Source organism: Carlito syrichta, unplaced genomic scaffold, assembly GCF_000164805.1.
Source record: "Carlito syrichta isolate Samal-C Ts95f unplaced genomic scaffold, Tarsius_syrichta-2.0.1 Scaffold309624, whole genome shotgun sequence".
Classification (NCBI taxonomy): domain Eukaryota; kingdom Metazoa; phylum Chordata; class Mammalia; order Primates; family Tarsiidae; genus Carlito; species Carlito syrichta.
Window position 1 is genome coordinate 1569202 of NW_007253720.1, and position 19675 is coordinate 1588876.

Consider the following 19675-nt stretch of genomic DNA (forward strand, 5'->3'; position numbering starts at 1 on the left):
AGAGATGAGGTCTCGCCAAGTTGCTCAGGCGGGTCTCGAACCCACGGACTCAGGCAATCCGCTCACCTCAGCCTCCCAAAGGCTCGGGATTACAGGCTGAGCCACCGAGCCCGGAAAGCCAGTATTTTAAAAGGAGGATGTAGAAATACATAACAGATCATCACACAGAAAAAAGAAAAGGTGCTCAACTTCTCTCATAATATGAAAAATTCAAATTTAAAACTACACTGATATCATTTTTTTTTCTCACCTATCAGTTTGGCAAAAATCCAAAACTTTGATACCACACTTTGTTGTTGAATCTGTGTGGAAAATAGGCACTTTCTGCCGGGCTTGGTGGCTCAGCCTGTAATTCCATCACTTTGGGAGACTGAGGAGAGTGGATTGCCTGAGCCCGCGAGTTCGAGACCAGCCCAGATAACTTGACGAGACCACATCTCCACAATAGATAAAAAATTAACCGGGCACAGTAGTGCACGCCTGTAGTTCCAGCTCCTTGGAAGGTTGAGGCAGAAGGATCGCTGGAGCCCAGCAGGTCGAGGCTGGAGTGGCCGTGGGTGTGCACGGCACTCAAGCCTGGGGACAGAGTGAGATTCTAACTCAAATAAAATAAAATAGACACGTTCATACATTGCTAATGGGACTGCAACTTGGTACAACCATTGTATTAATTTGATAGGACTGCCATAGCAAAGTATCACAGGCTGGGTGGCTCAAACAACAAAGTTATTTTCTCACAATTCTGAAGGCTAGAAGTCTGAGATCAAGGTATTGGCAGATTTCTTCTAAGGACTCTCCGCCTGGCTTGTACATGGATATCTTCTTCTTCACATGGTCTTACTTCTGTTAGTGTTTGTGTCCTAATCTCCTTCTCTTATAAGGGCACCACTCATATTGATTAGGACCCACACTAATGATGCCATTTCAACTTAATTGCTTCTTTAAAGACCCTATTTCCAAATATAGTCACATCCTGAATTATTGAGCCTTAGGACTACAACATACGAATTTTATGGGTCACAATTCAACCTATGACAACCCTAATAGAAGAAAATCTAGAAATAGCGTCAAGATTACCAAGTGATTATCTTTGACCAGCAATTCCACTTCTGGAAATCTATCCTGTAGATATACCTGCACACATATGAAATGACATATATATAAGGATATTTCTTTCAACCTTGTAGAGGCTGAAACATTAATTTCAGACTGGTTGAGTGAATTTTCGTCCATCTACGTAGTACAAAATTATGCAGCTGTAAAAAGAAATGAGGTAGTTCTTCATGCACAGCTAAATAGAGCGCTCCATGATATACAAAGAAAAGGAAGGCACAAAGCAGTGTAATAGCATGCTACATACATAGCACAAATATATCGGTATTTGTATAGTATTTGCACAAGGAAACACTGAGGCTAAACAACTACAAAAAACACTAATAAAATTGGTTATAGGTAGGACTGTAATGGGGATAGATCAGAGGGGACAGGGGTAGAAATGAAGCCTTCCATACATTTTTTTTCATATAGTTTTCATTTATAAATCATGTAAGTTCAAAATAATTAAAATTATATGTATGGTTTCTTAGCTTGATTGGCCATGAAATTTCTACTACAATATGAGACTAACTCTATTCATTTTACTTTTGAAAAGGTCTATTCTCAGCATATCAAAGCTTCATCCAGGATTTTCAAATTGTGCCCTTGTGAAATAAAGAAAACCCCTAGGGGTTGCAAATGCTTGCTTTCCATATATATATATATATATATATATATATATATATATATATATTTTTTTTTTTTTTTTTTAAGAAAGAAACTGAGTTTAACAGGGTTAGAGAAAGTCCAGTTGGATTTGACTTTGACCAAAAGGAGGATGCCCAGATGCTATTGATCCCCAGCACTCGGCAGCACAAACGCCCTTGGGTGTGCATCACTTCAAGCAAACGGAAGTGTGTCCCGATGAGAGTGGGGATGCCTGGCTGGGGGTGGGGGGACCCGAGTGCACTGCATCCAGCTGTGAGTGAAATTCCTGGAGAAAACCCCTTCCTGTCACAGCACCCACAGCACTCCGAGCCTGCTCACAGCCCAGCGGCCTCGCCGAGAATGCTACATTTAAAAGTGCAGTTTTTGGATGATTCCCAGAAGATTTTTGTGGTCGATGTAAGTGGAAATCACATTGCTATTATTCCTTTATTATTCATTCAATAATGGTCATTTGTGGACAGTCCATTAGCCGGCAATGTTATGTCTTCTTTAGGTCCAAATAAAGGAGGACTGTGGTTTTTAGGTTTAGAAAAGAAATGTGTATTTAATATCACAAATTAGCTCATGTTTTCCCTCTTAACCTTTCTTCTAGAACAGGTTGTCTTTTCTCAAGGGATAGCAAAAGCAAAATTTAAAGATATGTTAACTGTTTGTAAAAATGGAAAAGCAGCAGTAACTTAGTTCTTCTACCCAATAAGGTATTATTGTTCATTGAAATTATTTGTCTGTGAGTCTTACTCCATGAACATTTGTGGAAAGAAAACTATGGTTTTGAAGAAAAGAAGAGGGGGAAATCTACCCTCTTTTTTTGAAGAAAAGCTATGGATTATGAGGGGTAGAATGATTCCGTTGTAACGAGAACTTCAGGAAGTAATGACAAGTATAAGAGAGAAAAATAGGATAAGGGACTATTTAGTTTGATTTAGTACTTATAGTTCAGGGTGCTTAATATCATTCCTAGCTACAAGATGATTGCATACAATTATACCTCATCTCTTCAAGAAAGAACAAATGTATTAAGCACATCATTTGGTGCTCATGTCCCAGCATTTTAAGATATGTACATTTTGATGTCAGGATTTATGTATGAGCATTTTGAAATGTTCTGTATTTTATTGGAACCCAAAATGTTCTTTGCTCTGATATTTACATTAGCTACAAACAAGAAACAAATAGTCTATTTTCTTTGAAATTCATACAAAATGTTGGTTGTTTTCTTTTATACATAAACTGACAACTACTGTAGCTCAGTCGTGATGTTGGGTGTGTGGGTAGCCCATTTTTCCAATGGGTATCTCATTTTTATTTGAATCATGTGCTTTGCGGGTGATGGCTTCATGGCTTTGGCTGCTGTTTTGCTGTCTCTTCTTTTCAGTTTTATGTGCAAAAGGCATTTCTAGGTCCACGAACCCAAATGATTTGTTTTTGTTGCAAATAGCTTCCATTAGAGGTATGAGGCATTTCCTATTCTTTCTTGGAACTATAAAGGGTGGAAAATGTCTTTTGAGTAGTTTATCCATTTGCAGGCTGGTGGTGTATGCTCACAGTGCTGCAGTACCTGAATTAGTGAGCTGGGTATTCAAAAGACACTGCTTTAGGCTAAGTTTTTAATAGATATTTCAAAGAACTCAAAGAGAAATCTTTGACAAAAAGTGACAGGAGAGTTTCCTGAATGTGCAGTCTAATTCAGATCCAATTAAACGGGAGTGGGTGGGAAGCATAGTGCCATGTCTTCACAAAATTCACCTTCTGAATAGCCAATTCTAGCAACTTAAAGCCAGCATGATTTGGCTTTAAGTCAGATTGTCTCTTTCCAGCTGGAACATATTGTGTTTCTTGGGAAGATAATGGGAAAGACTTGATACCCAGCAATTCGGGTGTCAAAGCATCTGATCCCTTTTGCTCTATGGAAGGCTGCTCTGTAAGTAGCAATCATGGTGTTACCCAGAGTGGCAATAGCACTAGCTGCAATACCATGAGGAGCTTTGTCCTGAGGGGACAAAACCTAAGTCAGCATCCCATCATCCAACGGTCCCTTCTGTCCTTAACAATAGTAGACATGATGATGATGTTGATGACTATAGCAGTAGAAGTGAATCACTGGTGGATAGCATTTAAAATTTACAAAGCAATTTCATATCCATTAGTTCATTTGATCCTTCATTCCACCCGTGGGTGAAGCTTGTGAAAATATCTTTTCCCATTTTGCAAATTAAGAGATGGGGGCTCAGGGAGTTTAAGTGACTTGTGCAGGATCACACAGTATATAAATGCAGAGCTGGGACTTGTAATCCAGAACTCCCCACCCCTAGTATACAGTTGTAACCAGAAGACTCATCTGTCAGTAGCCTTTACTGTTGCTCATACACATGATTTACTTTCTACTGCCCTTAAAGGGTATAGAATTTGGTATACAGTAAGCTCGTGATGACCGTTGTAAGCCAGTTAGTAAATCCTTCCTTTCTTACTCATGGATGAAGAGCTCTGTGGGAAAGTGGTCCCTAGAGGTCAGAGAGACCATGCCATGTCTTTTTACTGATTCAGACACTTTAAAAGCAACCTACAGAATGCCCTCTTATATTAGTACTAATATCTTAAACAGGATGAAGAAATACTTGGAACAATAATGAGGAGAACCCATTTGTAGCTGAGGAAAACCATATGGAGGAGTTTTGGATACCAAATTTAAGTGAAGTTTCCAAAGGCGTAAATCACCTCCAGTGAAAATTGTCCTTCAAGATAAGATTCCAGACAATAATTGGTTGCATGGGGTAAAATAGAGGACTCCTGGGCATTGATGTTGATTTTACAGAAAGTTCAGTGGTAGAAATATAAAAAGGACACATGATCTGATAGAATATTGTCACTTGGAAAAGGCTAATTAACATCCAGAACTTTTATTCAAACCCCAGGTACATTATCTTGGTGAATTTGTCAGTTTCCTAGCTCAGGCTTACAGATCCAGAAGCTTGATTTGTCAGCACTCCACAAAAATTGAAGTCAGAAACTGACATTTAAAATTCAAATTCTAGTGTCACCATTTACTGTTCTGGGAACAGTAGAGTCTACTATATTGGTAGGTAAAGTTCCTGAGCAAGAGTACACTCTGGCCTGGACAATGCTGGCTGAGCACTACTAACTTTGGCCTCAGTGATTCCCTTTTCTCTCATTATATAATTGACAAACCACCTTTGTAATTGTCCTGCTCTGGATTTAACTTTTATTTTGTTTTGTTTTGAGTCAGAGTCTCTGTCACCCAGGCTGGAGTGCAGTGGCATGATCACAGCTACCACAGCCTTAACCTGCTGGGCTCAGGCAATCCTTCCACCTCAGCCTTCCAAGAAGCTAGGATTACAGGTGTATGCCACTATGCCCAGCTAATTTTTTGGCTTTATTGTAGAGATGAAGTCTCACCAAGTTACCCAGGCTGGTCTTGAACCCCTGAGCTCAGGCAATCCTCTCACCTCCACCTCCCAATATCCTGGGATTACAGGTGTGAGCCGCGGCGCCTGGCGATTTAACTTGTTAATACCTTTAGGTAGATTACTGGAAAGAGTGGCTAGTCCCAAAGACATCTGTTTTTATGGGGTTCTTTGCATATTTGTGCTCTGAGGCACTGTGTATTGATTTTATAGATGAGTTCTCTGAAAATATTAGTCAACATGTTCTTTTAGAAATTTCCAAGAGTATTTAGGGGTGAAGGACAGATATAGAACTTCAAAGTTGCTAGAATGTGTCTACTAACGTGTAATCCAACAAAGAAAATGAATTTAGTGAAAATAATCATCTTACTTTTCAAACTCTCATATTTATTTTATAAAACTGATCTTTGTCAAATATTAGCATTATTCTTAGCACTCCTCTTATCATAGACAACATAGCTTTAGACAATCAAGGAGAGCTCTCTAGAATGATGACCGGAATGGGTGGGCAGGAGAAAAAATGGAATAAGGTAATGATTTAAAAATTAATTGCAGATTTTATTGTATATTCAGTTTTGCTTCTTCAACCTGGGGACCAGGACTTTATTTAATAGAAAAAAAAGAAGATAAAACCAAAGTTAAGGTTTTCTGAAATCTTAGAAAGAGTAGAGTCAAGTTTCTGGCTTGACTATGAATCCTTCTAACACACACACACACACACACACACACACATACACACACACACACACACACACACACACACACACACACACTAGTAGTAGTAGTGATAAGTGCTTTTGGAGGGCAACCTCCTTTTAAGGCTGAGCAGTTCGCTCATCTAAAGGTAGATAGATGGAGAGCTCTACAAAATGGTCATCTCATCACCATATTTGACACAGTTCTGTCTGATAGTCCCCCTTGGCTGCTGCATTTCTGTCTTTGTGGAAGCTATTGTTTCTGAATTTACAAGACCACATTTTGCTTCAATGGTTTCTTGAGGCTAGAGGGTCAAAACAAGAGGTTGAAATATCTCTACTCTTACATTTAACTGATTGCTAAGTGACTGTACTGGTCATGCAGGTACCCAGTAAGAGATTATAGTGAATCAGCTCACCTAATTCTCTTGAGAGCCTATCATAAAGGCCACTAGGCAGGATTTTCTGAAAGAGACAGAGAGAAGGCAGTGCCAGGACTGAGCACTATTCAAGCTAAATAGGAAAGCAAAGCTCAGTGAATTTTAAAATTAGTAGTGGTATTTACCATTGGAATGTTTGCCCAGAAGTTTTTTTTTTTTTTAATTTATAAGGAAGGATGAGAGATCTTTTGTAGTTTGGTCAATAGTGAAATAGATAACCCCACCTCCACTTCATAAGGCAAAGTTCTTCCAACTACAATGAGATGAAATTGCTTTGGTGTAATAGAATGTACCTGTAGTTGGGGCTACAAAAACTGCATTACTTTAGCTTTGTAATCTTTGGCCAGTTACTTATCCCCTTAGTTCCCCGAGTTGTTGTGAGAAGTAGTATAAATGAGATTGTGATATTTGGAATCTGATAAAGCTGGATGGATTGCATTCTGCCACTAACAAGCTGTGGGACCTTGGGTAAGTCATGTAGCCTATCTGAGCTTTAGTTCTGCCAACTCTAAAAACCTAGATTTGGGGTGTCAAGAAAAAATTTCCCAAAGAATAAACTATTTAAGTTGTTGAGTGGGAGTTAAGAAGGTGAAGAGTGGGAACTACGGTGTGTGGGGGAGGGGGAAGCAAGGCTATCTACATAAAGGAAAGAGTGAAGACCAATATGTAAAAGAAAATATGGTCCTTTCACAGAACAAAAAGGTCAATTTGAGTGGAATGGAATGCTGAAAGGAAGATGGGGAGTGACTGGAAATTAAAGCCGAAGAAGAGGGTTGGCAGCTAGATCATTCAGGCAATATTTTCTATATATGAAGAAGTGTAGTCTTTATCCTGGAGGTGTGAGGGAACCACTGAAGAGTTTAGACAGGTCAAAGTAGGGACATTAGCATTGGTTTGTCATTTATTGATATATGCATTCATTAATTCAGCCAATATTTAATGAAATACATGTTCTAAGTGCTGGAGATGCCAGGTAAAATCTTGATAATAACATCAAGTTTAGTAAATCCAATTTTAGACTTTCAAATTATATTCTTTTTTTTTTTTTTGAGTTGGAGTCTCACTCTGTCGCCCAGACTGGAGTGCAGTGGCCGCTCCCGGCCACCACAGCCTCGACCCGCTGGGCTCCGGCGATCCTTCCGCCTCAGCCTTCCAAGTAGCCAGAATTACAGGCATGCGCTACCACACCCGGCTGATTTTTTGATTTATTGTAGAGATGAGGTCTCGCTGCCCAGGCGGGTCTCGAACCCGCGGGCTCAGGCAATCCACTCACCTCAGCTTCGCAAAGGCACGGGATTACAGGCTGAGCCACCGAGCCCGGCTATGTCAAACTATATTCTAATACATATTCCCAAACATCAGTATTGCAGCCTAATGGAGTCTGAGTTTAGTAAACAGTGAAGATAAATAGAAAGGATGAATAAAAGAGATGTTCTAATGAGGTAGAATTTCTAGAACAATTTGATGTCACCCTTTTGGATATGGGAGAAGGAATCTAAATGGCCCTCAAGTTTCTGGCTTAGGTGACTGGTGGGATGATGGCCCCATTCACCAAGACAGAAAACAGAATAAGAGGAACACGTTTAGAGGGGATAATGATCAATTTTTTTCAGATTTATTGATGGGATTATGGAAAGAGGAAACACTTCTGGAGTAGGGCAAACCTGATTTCTAGTCTAAGTTCAGATTTCAAGGTGTGAGACTTCAGGTGGGTCATTTTACCTCTCTTAGCCTGTGCTCTTATCACTGAAATGGGGATAATCATAGCACCTACCTCATGAGTTCATTGTAAAGATAAATGGGATAGTAGAGGTAAAGCTCCTGACACAAAGTAGGTACTCAAAGTTTGTTATTTCCTTTCTATCTTACTTGCAAATCTCTTAATTTTTATACTTTGCAAACCAACATAGAACCGTCTTTCACCTTCAGCTTGCAGTTCCTTTGATTATGTTTGATTTTGCTAACCTCCTTCAGGCAATAGAGCTGTGCTGTCCCAGGACTGGGCTTCCTCCGGGGCTTCTCTGGGTTAATTTATCCTGCTTTAGTGTGTGGTTTAGCCTCTGCTTAGTCAGCAACCCCAGGGGAGTTTCTCTTCTTTCTGGAGTCATTAATTCTGGGAGGGTCTTTAAGAAACTGTCTAGAGGGTCTATAAGAATTCTATCTAAAACAATGTAGAGGTTCCTTTAAGGAAGCAGATGGAAATAGACAAACCCTTTGCATTTTTAAATTACTCCATGGTCACTACTCATAGCAATGCTAAAATAGTCAATAATAATGGTAACAACAATATTACTGTATAAAAATCATAAATAGTATTTATCAACAGACTATGTTCTAGCTATATTTTGCATGTACTACCTTGCATAGTTCTCGCATTAAATGAGTGTCACCATCTAAGTAGTTATATAACTTCTCTGTGCCTTGTGTATTCTATCTTTGAAATGGGGATAATATTAGTACCCACTCCACTGGGTTGCTACAAAGGTTAAATAAATTAATATATGTAAAACTCTTAGACCAGTACCAGTAAGTGCTATATGAATGTGTTTGCTATACTGATGCCGTGTGGAAATGACTCCCCATGTCCTAAAACTTATGTCCAACCAGTAATATTTCAAGCTGATGAGGTCAGAAATATTTTGTTTATCTCTATTTTACAGGCATGTGAACTGAGGCACAGAAAGGCTGACTTATCCAAGATCATGTTGCCATTTAAGTTAGTAGGTTAGCTGGGATTCAAGCCCCAGTCTGTCTAGTTTCAAAACCGTGGTGGGTCACTGGTTGGTTATATGGTAGACTTTTGACTCAAGTATGATTGCTGTATGTGCAGAGAAGCTTCCTGGTAATCTCTGGTCCCAAGCAGTCTACCCCATACTAGGTACTCAATCAATCTTTGCTGGTACACCGACCAACAGACTGACCAGATCAGCTCACCACCACTCCATGCCTGTACAAAGAACACTAAGTGAAGGAGCTTCTAAATTAGGTCAGAAAAATCATCCTGGAACCATAATGTTCCAGCCTAGCCAACGTTGGCTCTTTCTTTGCCAGGGATTTATTTGTCATTGCAGAGGCCCATGCTGCCTGGTGAATGCCTTTGTTGATACTGAGTTTCTTCTGTCGTTCCTATCCTAAAGTTTGTTAATTCGGAGAATAAATTGAACTGAAAAAGAAAGAAAGTGCTTGTGCTTTTTCTGGCTCCAGGCCAGGCTGAGCAGTGGGCCAAGTGTGGTTTGGGTGCCGCCTGCCCTACCCCTCTCTCTGGAGGCCCCACTGCTTCTGCTGTCACCTGGCTGCCAGGCTGCCTTTCTGCTGGAGCCCAGAGGAAAGGCCAGCCTCCAACCTTGCCACTCCCCGTCCTGTCCTGCTCCTTCTAGTTCCATCCTCATAGCTGAAAGAGGGAACACAAGAGCATTTGAGGCACTGGGGGAGGGGGTTGGGGAACTGGCTTTGGAGCTAGGTGGGTGACAGTTGCGTGTTTGTTCAAGTTTGCACCCGTGGGAATCTCTGTGGGAATCTCACTTAGTTGGGGCCTTGCCACTCCACCTTTCATCACAGCACAGGCCTGCCTGCTGCCGGGTGCTGGGGAGGACTCCCTGAGGCTCACTGCCCTGCAGCCACAGCTCTCTGCAGAGTTTCCCTCTGAGTGAGACTTGGCAAAAGGCAAAATTCCTCTGAATTCTACAGGAGTCTCTCTCTCTTTTAAATGGCCAGTTATCCTGCATTTGCATTATTGTTTGACTTATCACAAATACAAATATAGTACTCTAATAAGAGCTTAGACTTAACTTGTGCTTTAAGACAATGAAGTTGTCAACTGCGACTTAACGAATGAAAAATTCTTCCAACTGACTGACCCAAGTCTCCTGTCTTGGGGTCAAAAGGGAGTAAAACCTGAGGAGTAAAATCACCTCGGAGGTGGCTGGACTGGCCCAGCCATTTCCTAAAAGAGCCTGGAGCCTGCCAGCCCAGCAGCAGAGAGCAGTGCTTGCCCTTGTGATACTAGGTGCCACTAAGCAGCTTTGTGCCAGAATGTCAGAACTGGAAAAACATTCCGTGAGACCAGTTCTGCTGCTGAGAGATCTACCCTTAACAGTTCATTTGCACCCCATGAGGTAGTGCCGAGTTGGCCGGTGAGGTGCTTAGGCAGGGCTACATTGAAAGATCTGTTGAAGGCTGCAAAGCTCAGGAAGAATGGAAGGTGACAGGCATTCAGGGAAGCACTTCTCGGGGGGTCTGTGGAATTCTCTGATGTTAGCTTGTTTGGTTCTAAACACAGCTGCTGTGCAAAAGCTACAATTATTACCCCCACAGAATCTAATGCCAGCCCCTTTTTCTTTATTCCCTCTTTTCCTCTTTACCCACTTCCTCCTTGTCTTCTGGGTTCAAGGTATGGGACCAGAAATGGGAGGTCTGTCTGGGTTAGCTGACCCCAGGCCCTGGAAGCACTTAAGCATGGCGCCTTACCACTAATCGCTGGGCTTAGCTGTCTTAAACAAGAGGTCCTTTGTCCTCTGAGATTCTTCTTATGATGACGAAACTCACCTTTCAACAGACTTTAAAAAAGACAAAGGTTCTCCAGAACTTCACACTCAGAACATTTTAAATGATTGCAAGAGATCTGTCACAAAGTTGCTGTTGATTGCCTTCAATGCTATGAAATATCTTTACATGACCCAACTACCGTGCCAGGAATTTCCACGTACATTATTTCATATAATCATTAATTAATATGTTTGTGATATAGGTATGATTATTCTTGTCCATTCATTCATCACTCATTTAACAAGTTCTCATGAGCCCTCACTGCTTTCACACATTGTATCAGCTATTAAGGATGCAGTGATAAAGAAGAAATCGTTCCCAACCTCAAAGAGCGCATAGGTTAGGGAAAGAATCAGAAACATCAGCAGGTATGTACTTTACAGTATGTTGTATACAAATGACAACAACCAGGATAGTTTTTTCTGTCACAATAGAAGAGGGGCACTCAATCCAGATTGAAGGGTGTGTGTTTGGAGATGGACAGGCAGGATTTTCTGAGGGAAGTGACATCTAACCTGAGCCCTAAATGATAAGTGCTAATTATTTAGGCATGTGTGGGGAGTCGGGGAAGTTGGGGGAGCAGAGTTGTAGATTGGTCCAGACAAAGGGAGAAGCAGGGAAAGGCCTGTGGAGTAGCTCTATCTGATGGAATCTTAAAATTGAAGGCAAAGGGTGCTGAGAGAGAGTGTTGAGAGACTTAGAGCTGAGATGAGAGAAAAACAGGAGACAAGTTATAAAAGGGAGTCTTCATATGATGAAATTAAGGTTCAGCAAGGTTAAATATGAGCTCAAGGTCATATAACAGCAAGTAAGTACTTGAGTCAGGAATGAAAAGTAGATGTGTTGACTCCAGAGCTCCAACTCTCTCTCCTACAGCCTGTTGCCTCCAGAATTCTGATACCTATATTTGGGTTCATATTATCCTTTCACTCCTTTACCGAGCAAGGACAATCACGTCTATGAGTTTTTTTCATAATTTGTATTCATATTTTGGTATTTAATTAAAATTTTACTCAAAAAGTAATTAGACATGTTAGTATTTAATTCAAGGTCCCAAGCAAAAATTAGACAAACAACCAATAATGCACCCTAAATAAGCCAGGAAAATTCTGGAAAAATGTATCCTAAGGAAACAGTTAGGGTTGTTTGTAAAGATGTATGCACATCTTTGTGTGCTAAGATGTTTATCTTAGTGTTGTTTGCAATAGCTAAAAGGAGGAAAAATCTTCTATGTCCAACAAGATGGTTTCTTATACCAGTAACTAATGATGATATTCATGATCTAATACTAAGTTTTTTAAAAAGTTGGTCACCAAAGAGTATTGTTACATTATATACATTAAGAATTATCTGAAAAACTTTACTATAATTCTTAGATTTGCTGTCTCTTGATAGGTGGGATTACCAGCACTTTATTTCTTCTTGCTTTTCTGTTTTTTTCTCTTGATTTAAAAAATTTTTTTATTTTTATTTTTGAGTTGGAGTCTCGCTCTGTCACCCAGACTGGAGTGCAGTGGCTGCTCCCAGCCACTGCAGCCTCGACCTGCTGGGTTCCGGTGATCCTTCCACCTCAGCCTTCCAAGGAGCTGGAACTACAGGCGTGTGCTACCACGCCTGGCTAATTTTTTGATTTATTGTATAGATGAAGTCTCGCCAAGTTGCTCGGGTGGGTCTCGAACCTGCAGGCTCAGGCAATTCACTCACCTCGGCCTCCCAAAGTGCAGGATTACAGGCTGAGCCACCGAGCCCGGCTGTCTCTTGATTTTTTCATAAGCATAGATTGCTTTTGGAATAAGCCCCCACAAAAAACACAATAAAATAAATTTCATTTTAAAACACAGTTCCAGTGATAAGTATGTGAGTTAAAGTGTATGTTAATTAGCTCTATTTAGTCATTCCACATCACCCCATATTTTAAAACATCATGCTGTACATGCTAAATGTGAACAATTTTTATTTGTTCATTAAAAATAATCAATAAAAATAAATAAATAATAAATAAATAAAACATTGCTGTAAACGTTCATTTCCTGCATAAGCAATCAAAATAAGGGGTTCCTCTCATAATAACAGGGCCAGATTTCTAAGCTGCTCACAGCCACATTTTGTGATAATGCAGAGGTTTCAGATACTTGCTCCAAAATATCAGCCCCACTGCCCACTAGCCCACAATTAGTACTCAATTATAGTCTAAGGCACAAATCTAAGTATTTTACGTGTTAACTCATTGAAATCATCAATGAAGTAGGTGCTGTCGATACTCCCATTTGACAAATGAGCAAACTGGAAAGAGAGGTGAAGTAACTTGCCCAAAGTCACAGAGTATTAAGTGGGAGACACAAGAGTTGAACAGGGTGGTTTTGGTTGAGTGCATGCACTTGATCACTTCACTCTTCAAGGCTTGTCCTTCAAGAGTCACTGTGTTGGAGTTGTCTCAGCTTTCTACATCTTAAAGGGCTTTTGTGTGTGTTGGGAGTGGTGGTATAGAAAACAGTCAGGAGTTTCTGGGAAAAGCTGACTTGGGCAAAACAGGACCTGCAAGGACTCTTAGAGAGCTTTCTTGAGATGGATGGACAATGAAAAGGTTCAGAAAAATGGACAAGGTTAAAAAGATATGTGGCACTGAGAATCATATGAGGCCAAAAAGAAAAGCAATTCTGTGGAGCTCGTTGGGTAGGGTAACAAGCCCAAAAGGATGCAGTGAGTTCTGTTAATTTTGTGAAGGAAAGGAACATCCGTTGAATACTTAGTGCTTAACATGAAACATAATACTTGCTTAACACGTCTGTTGAGTCAATGAAAGAATAGATTCTGTTCTTGTTCTAAGCTGCCAGACATCTAATCCCTGCTTCAATGAGTTAGTTGACAAAATGTCAGTTAGCTGATCAAATATTCTAAGTCAAATCTTAAGTCAAGATAGATGTGGCACAAATATTTCATGTATTACAGTAAAACATTTTCTCTGGACCAACTTTGCATGCATGTAAAGCTGTATGGTTACAGTAAGGCCTCACTGATTATTTGAAATGGGATTACTAGAAATGAGATACGCCTTGCCTCAGGCTCCTCCAAAGTACAACAAAGGAGAGGTCATCTCTACTCCTATATAATCTATAAAGGTTCCTCAGGTCTCTCTGTGGAAGCCACCATGAACATGTTTATTCGTTTTTGCACTTGGAGGAATGTGGATTAGAGCCTCCTAAATTAGGAAAAGCAAATGTCAAATTCAACATTCAGAAGAGAGGAGTATCTGCAGTCTTGATTTATAAATAGCAATGAGTCAGCTTAACCAGATCCTTCTGCACAAATAATTCCACCTAAGCAATTAAAGGAGAAAGGTATTGGAAAAGCTTGCATTGGGAATGCACAACTAATTTTAAGACACAATGCTCAGTATCTCTTGGGACTCAGTTTCCCATTAAAGATTGCTAATAAGTTACAAATCCTACCACCACCCTCTTCTCAGGTTTCCCACAATACTACATTTAGCAAGTTATACCATTCTTTCTCTTTCTTTCCTATACATTAGACTTTTAGATGTGTATTATTTAAAAGAAATACATGAATTAAAAATGTTCTGGGCTTGGCTGTGCTTGTACCTGGGTACAATTAGAAAATTCCAGATAACTGTTCTGAGTTATGTTGCATACCCTAAAAATAGAGCTGCCATATTAAAATAGCACTGAGGAGGAAGCATGGCAGAGGTCCCCAAATCTGGGACCAGCCCCAGACTAAGACAGACTAAGAAAAATTTGTAACTGTGAGGCTTTGGAATGTAGAGTCCAGGTCACTCCAAGGCTCATCTGTGTGAGTTAGCACTTATGACTTGGATGACTACATGCCAGTGTAGGCTAAAAGGAAAGGGACCTGCAAGTAGGCCCAGGGGTTAAGTTATACTCCTGAGCCACAGGTTCAGCAAATCTTTATGAATTATCTACTATGTGCACATCATATGTGGTGATCAGTCAAGAGGAGAGCTGAGCTAAGTGGAGACTCTAACTGGCTGCCGTTGTAGATCTAAGTTAGTACCAAGCAGTAGGAACCCAAGTGAAGAGACTAGGTAAACAAGGGTTAGGAACTCAGACAGATGTCTGGGTAGAATAAAGCAGAGTGAAATCAGATCCTGAGTGACTGCTGCAAGGGTGGACCTTGACAAGAAGACAAGTAGAGACTGAGGCAGGGGCCCCTTTTAGGCTTCCTGCTCCAGGGCAGAACTGATTCCTTAGTGTAGTTTACAGGTGTCAACAAGCAAGCACACCTGGCTAACATGAGCGTGTTGAAACTGTGGGGAATGAGACACTTCTGTGACAGGGAAATTAGCTTGAGTGATAGCTCACATGACCTCTCATTTTGCCAATCAGTTAGAAGTCCTTTGAGTATTTTTTTCTAATTTAGATGTTCATATCTAGCTTCAATAAGCAATAGAAACTAAATTCATTATAAATTGAAAAATTCTGGTAAGCAAAACAAAGAAAATAAAATTCTAGTATAATCCTACCACCTAGAGTTTAACATTTTGATGTATATTTTATACATTGAAATACTACTTGGTTACATATCCCTAAATGTCATATGTGTCTCCTCATTCTGCTTACTTTGGAATAATTTCCTGAATATATACAAAATGATTTTCTGTTCAGTCGATATAGATTCTTCATAGTAACTCTAGTATGCTGGGTTTTGTGGCCTCTTATGAGTAGATGTTTTATAAGGCATTATTCCTTAATGACTTCTTTATAGGGTTTCTGTGAAATTCATAGCCTGTCAGAACAGCATGGCTTCCAACCTGCTCACAGCCCCACTGGGCAACATAGTGAGTGCTCTTTTTAAATGGAATAAAGCTGATTCCAGGAAAGAAGAGACAAAAATGCAGAGAAAGTGAGGAAAGAGAGGCTAAAGGAGAAGGAGAGACATTGAAGTAATAAACAGAAGGAGGGAAAATGAGTCGAAAATACAGTCCGAAGATGAGAGAAGGTAATAAAATCAGGTAAAAGCAGAGTTAATATGAAAGGAAAGAGTGACTCAAAAGAACAAATTTTGGCTGTTTATCTCTTTCTTATCCTTCATACATCGAGATGTTAGTTTTCCCTTTACATTTAAAGACAGCCTGGTGTAATGAAATGAGCCCATCACTGGAGGTCAGAAGACCTGGATTCCATGCCCAGGTCTGCTATTAACCTGCTGGTAGACCCTAGGCAAGTCTCTTACCTGCTTTAAGTTGAAATCTCCCCACTTATAAAAGAAGGGGCTCGGAGTACATGATATCTAATGATCCCTGTTGTGTCCTGGGTGTCTCATATTGCTAGATATATACAGAATCAATTTCAAGTTTAAAAGAAAATTGCAACTACCATTTAGAATCTGGTTGTGCATCACGTATACCACATGGAGTTAGTGCTAAAGCATTACATGGAAACAAACAATTATAATTGTTTTAATTACCCAGAGTAGATAGTAATTTCTACAAGACTTGGGAGCACTGTCTTAAGAGTGCTATTATTACACTGTCACTTTTCAACAGTCTTTCCAATATAGGCATGATAATTTCAATGTCCTAGGAGTGGGGGCAAGATTGCTATTAGGATGGTAATCTTTTTTTTTTTTTTTTGAGTTGGAGTCTCACTCTGTCGCCCAGACTGGAGTGCAGTGGCCGCTCCTGGCCACCGCAGCCTCGACCTGCCGGGCTCCGGCGATCCTTCCGCCTCAGCCTTCCAAGTAGCCAGAATTACAGGCATGCACTACCACGCCCGGCTGATTTTTGATTTATTGTAGAGATGAGGTCTCGCTGCCCAGGCGGGTCTCGAACTCGCGGGCTCAGGCAATCCACTCACCTCAGCCTCCCAAAGGCGCGGGATTACAGGCTGAGCCACCGAGCCCGGTTTAGGATGGTAATCTTGTGGGTTCTTTTTCTTTTATTCCCTCTTAGTATGAAGGGTAATTGAGCAGTGAGTCCCTTAGACTCCATCTAGCTACTCCAGCAGAGTGTGAATTAGACGCAACCTGTTCAGTTCATTGCCAGGCCTGCATAAGACCTCGGGAAATGATAAGTTATCGTTACCTTGCAGATTTGAAAAGGTGTCTTCCAAAAAGTATTCTCTATCAGGAAGGGGACTAGCTATCTGGTTCTAGAGTTCTCTTCCTCCCACCCAAGCGCTCACCGAGAGCGACCCTGCTTAGCTTCCCAGCCCGTGGGGCATCCAGCGCCTGGGCTCCATGCAGTGCCCTGACTAGAGTTCTCTTCCTAACTTGCTTTAGTCAGTGTCAATGCGGCTGTGGGTATAGGAGGTGGTGGTCAAGCAGCTGCTCAGTTTGATTCTCCAGGACCGCCTACGATAGTCACGTGGGCCGGAAATCTTACTGGGCAGTTAATCCTAAGCAACTTTAAGCCTTCCATCTTTTACACATGCAGCACTTTGAACTGCTTTATGTTTTCAGAAATAAAATAAAAACCAGTTGTAATTTGGTGTGAATTTCACACATACACAAGGATCTATAAGGATTGTTTTCTCTGCTTACCCCCACCAGGAAATCTTAAGTACCCAGTTAAACTGCCTCCCTCCAGGGTTTATTGCTGAGTCCTATGGGTTTTGGGGACAGGGCCTTGGTTGACTTCCTACTTACTCTTTGTTCTTTGATGGGTCTAACTGCACCTTGCTCTCCACCAGATGCTAAAAGATTAGACTGCCTGCAGAGAGAGCTCTATTTTAGACTGAACTGCTGCTACCTGGTAATTAGCCTCTCACTGCTCTTAGCAGTTCTCTTTTTACAGGAGGTAAACCCCTCAGAAGGGTTACAGCTTGGCCAGTGAATCTCTTCTGCCTTACCCTAAATGAGTTCCCTTTCCTATTTCCCTGGAAATAGGAAACTATCGAGTGAAAACTTTGAAATTATGATCAGCTTATTTCTTAGAAAAATGGTTGCAATTGACTAGATTGGTAAATGTGTAACATATGGGGCTTGCCCCCTCCAAGGACAGAATATTTGCATTTTTAATAAAAAGTACAAATCATTAAAACAGAGCCACTCCAGGGTTTATTCCTCAAGAAGTTCTGAGATTCCTGAATGTAGTTAGCCTGTGGAGAAAGGCTTACCTTCAGAAGGGTCTAAGCTCTCCATAAATAATGTGCATGCCTACTGATGTTTATAAACAGAGATCAAAGTGAAGGAGTGTAGACCAAGATGCAGAACAAGATTTCACTAGATGGCTGAAATTAAATCAGCCTCATCAAAAACATGCTTTGCTTGGAACTACACCAAATGGTACCAACATTCAGAAATATCTCCAGACTTTCTGTTCTATTTAGTACAAGTCCGACCATCTCACTAGAAAGCTCTGCTTGGTTCTGAGTTCCAAAATGCTATTCAGAGTTCAGGATTTGAGGAGTAAAGGAGAGATAGAAATTAGCCAACAGGAACTAGTTCACAGCGGATCCCACAAAGATGCTGAGTGACAATGTGCTTATACTATTATGGATGGAACTGATTTTGGGTCAGTGTCAGAGTAGGTGACTGAGATAAGCTGCTAAGGGGATAATACATGAGGAAACTCTGAAGTTCACAATGAAAGACCAGAAAAAATGCCAAGTGGGTGGATTTAAAATAAAATAGTGAACACATCAGAGGTGGGATGTCAAAAGGATAGTTTATAAGTTTATGCCAGCAGAAAGCTTTTGATATGACAAGCTGTGATTTCCTTGTTAGAGCTGTGCAAAATGTCCAGAGTATTGAAAGAGGGACTCAAATACATACACACATTGATGAGGAATGTTTTGAGAATCCTCACTCTTAGAAAGGTGGGTGTGGATAAAATTCTGTAACAAAGGATGGGTAGGAAGTAAGTGAGGCAAGCTGTTTGGGTAGCTTTTTGTTGTGCATGTGGTCTGTGGGCCAACTGGTAAAGAAACAAATGTCAGGGACGAGCAAAGTGATGTGTAGAGATGGACAAAAGTAATGCAAAGTGATGCGTAAAGGTGCAAAATGTGGCCTGAGCTTAGCCATGGTGCATGCAAGGCAATGGGGAAGGCAGAAGGCAAATGGGAAGCAAGCTTCCAAGGCTCCCAAAGAGAATACCAGGAATCTCTGGGACTCTCTATCTCTCTTAGCTACCAAAGTCCAATTGCAACTACTTTGTAGACTTGTCTCCCATCTTACCTCTTTCTGTTCTCACTATCCCTCCCTTAGTCCAGGCTACTATCTTTTCTCACCTAGACCGAGCCCAGTTCAGCTGCTTGTCACCTTTTTTACCTCCTTCTCCCTTACACCCTTGCTTCTCAAAGTGTAGTCCATAGACCACCAGCATGTCTTACCTGGGAGCTTATGGGAAATGTTAAAATCATTCAGCTCTTTCTTGCCCCACCCTGCATCCCACCTTCAGGCACATGGCTTCACATCCCACAAAAGGCCCCTCCTAGGTTTGACTCCTGCCCACTATTCCAGCCCCTTTATCCTTTCTCCTTTAGCAACACCAAACTGCTTGCAGTTTCATTTTTACACCCGGCATGATAATTTCAATGTCCTAGGAGTGGGGGCAAGATTGCTATTAGGATGGTAATCTTTTTTTTTTTTTTTTGAGTTGGAGTCTCACTCTGTCGCCCAGACTGGAGTGCAGTGGCCGCTCCTGGCCACCGCAGCCTCGATCTGCCGGGCTCTTCTGCCTCTGCCACTCTTCTTCTTTCCTTCTCTTTTTCTGGCTAACTCCAGCTCTTGCGTCATGCCTTAGAATAGGCGCCCCCTCCATTAAGAATTCATCTTTAGCCGGGCTCGGTGGCTCAGCCTGTAATCCCGCGCCTTTGGGTGGCTGAGGTGAGTG

General features: G+C 41.0%; 1 protein-coding gene across 2 annotated transcripts in view; it reads left to right on the top strand.

Moving 5' to 3' along the window:
* Positions 1–1948: 1948 nt before the first annotated feature.
* Positions 1949–19675, top strand: part of FRMD7 (FERM domain containing 7) — a 47052-nt gene continuing 29325 nt past the window's right edge. The window contains exon 1 of one of the 2 annotated variants that reach the window (XM_008067452.1): positions 1949–2160. In XM_008067452.1, the coding sequence (XP_008065643.1) occupies positions 1960–2160 (201 nt within the window). In that variant the 5' untranslated portion in view covers positions 1949–1959. The remainder of the gene's footprint in view (positions 2161–19675) is intronic. The other variant, XM_008067453.1, reaches the window with a different exon arrangement.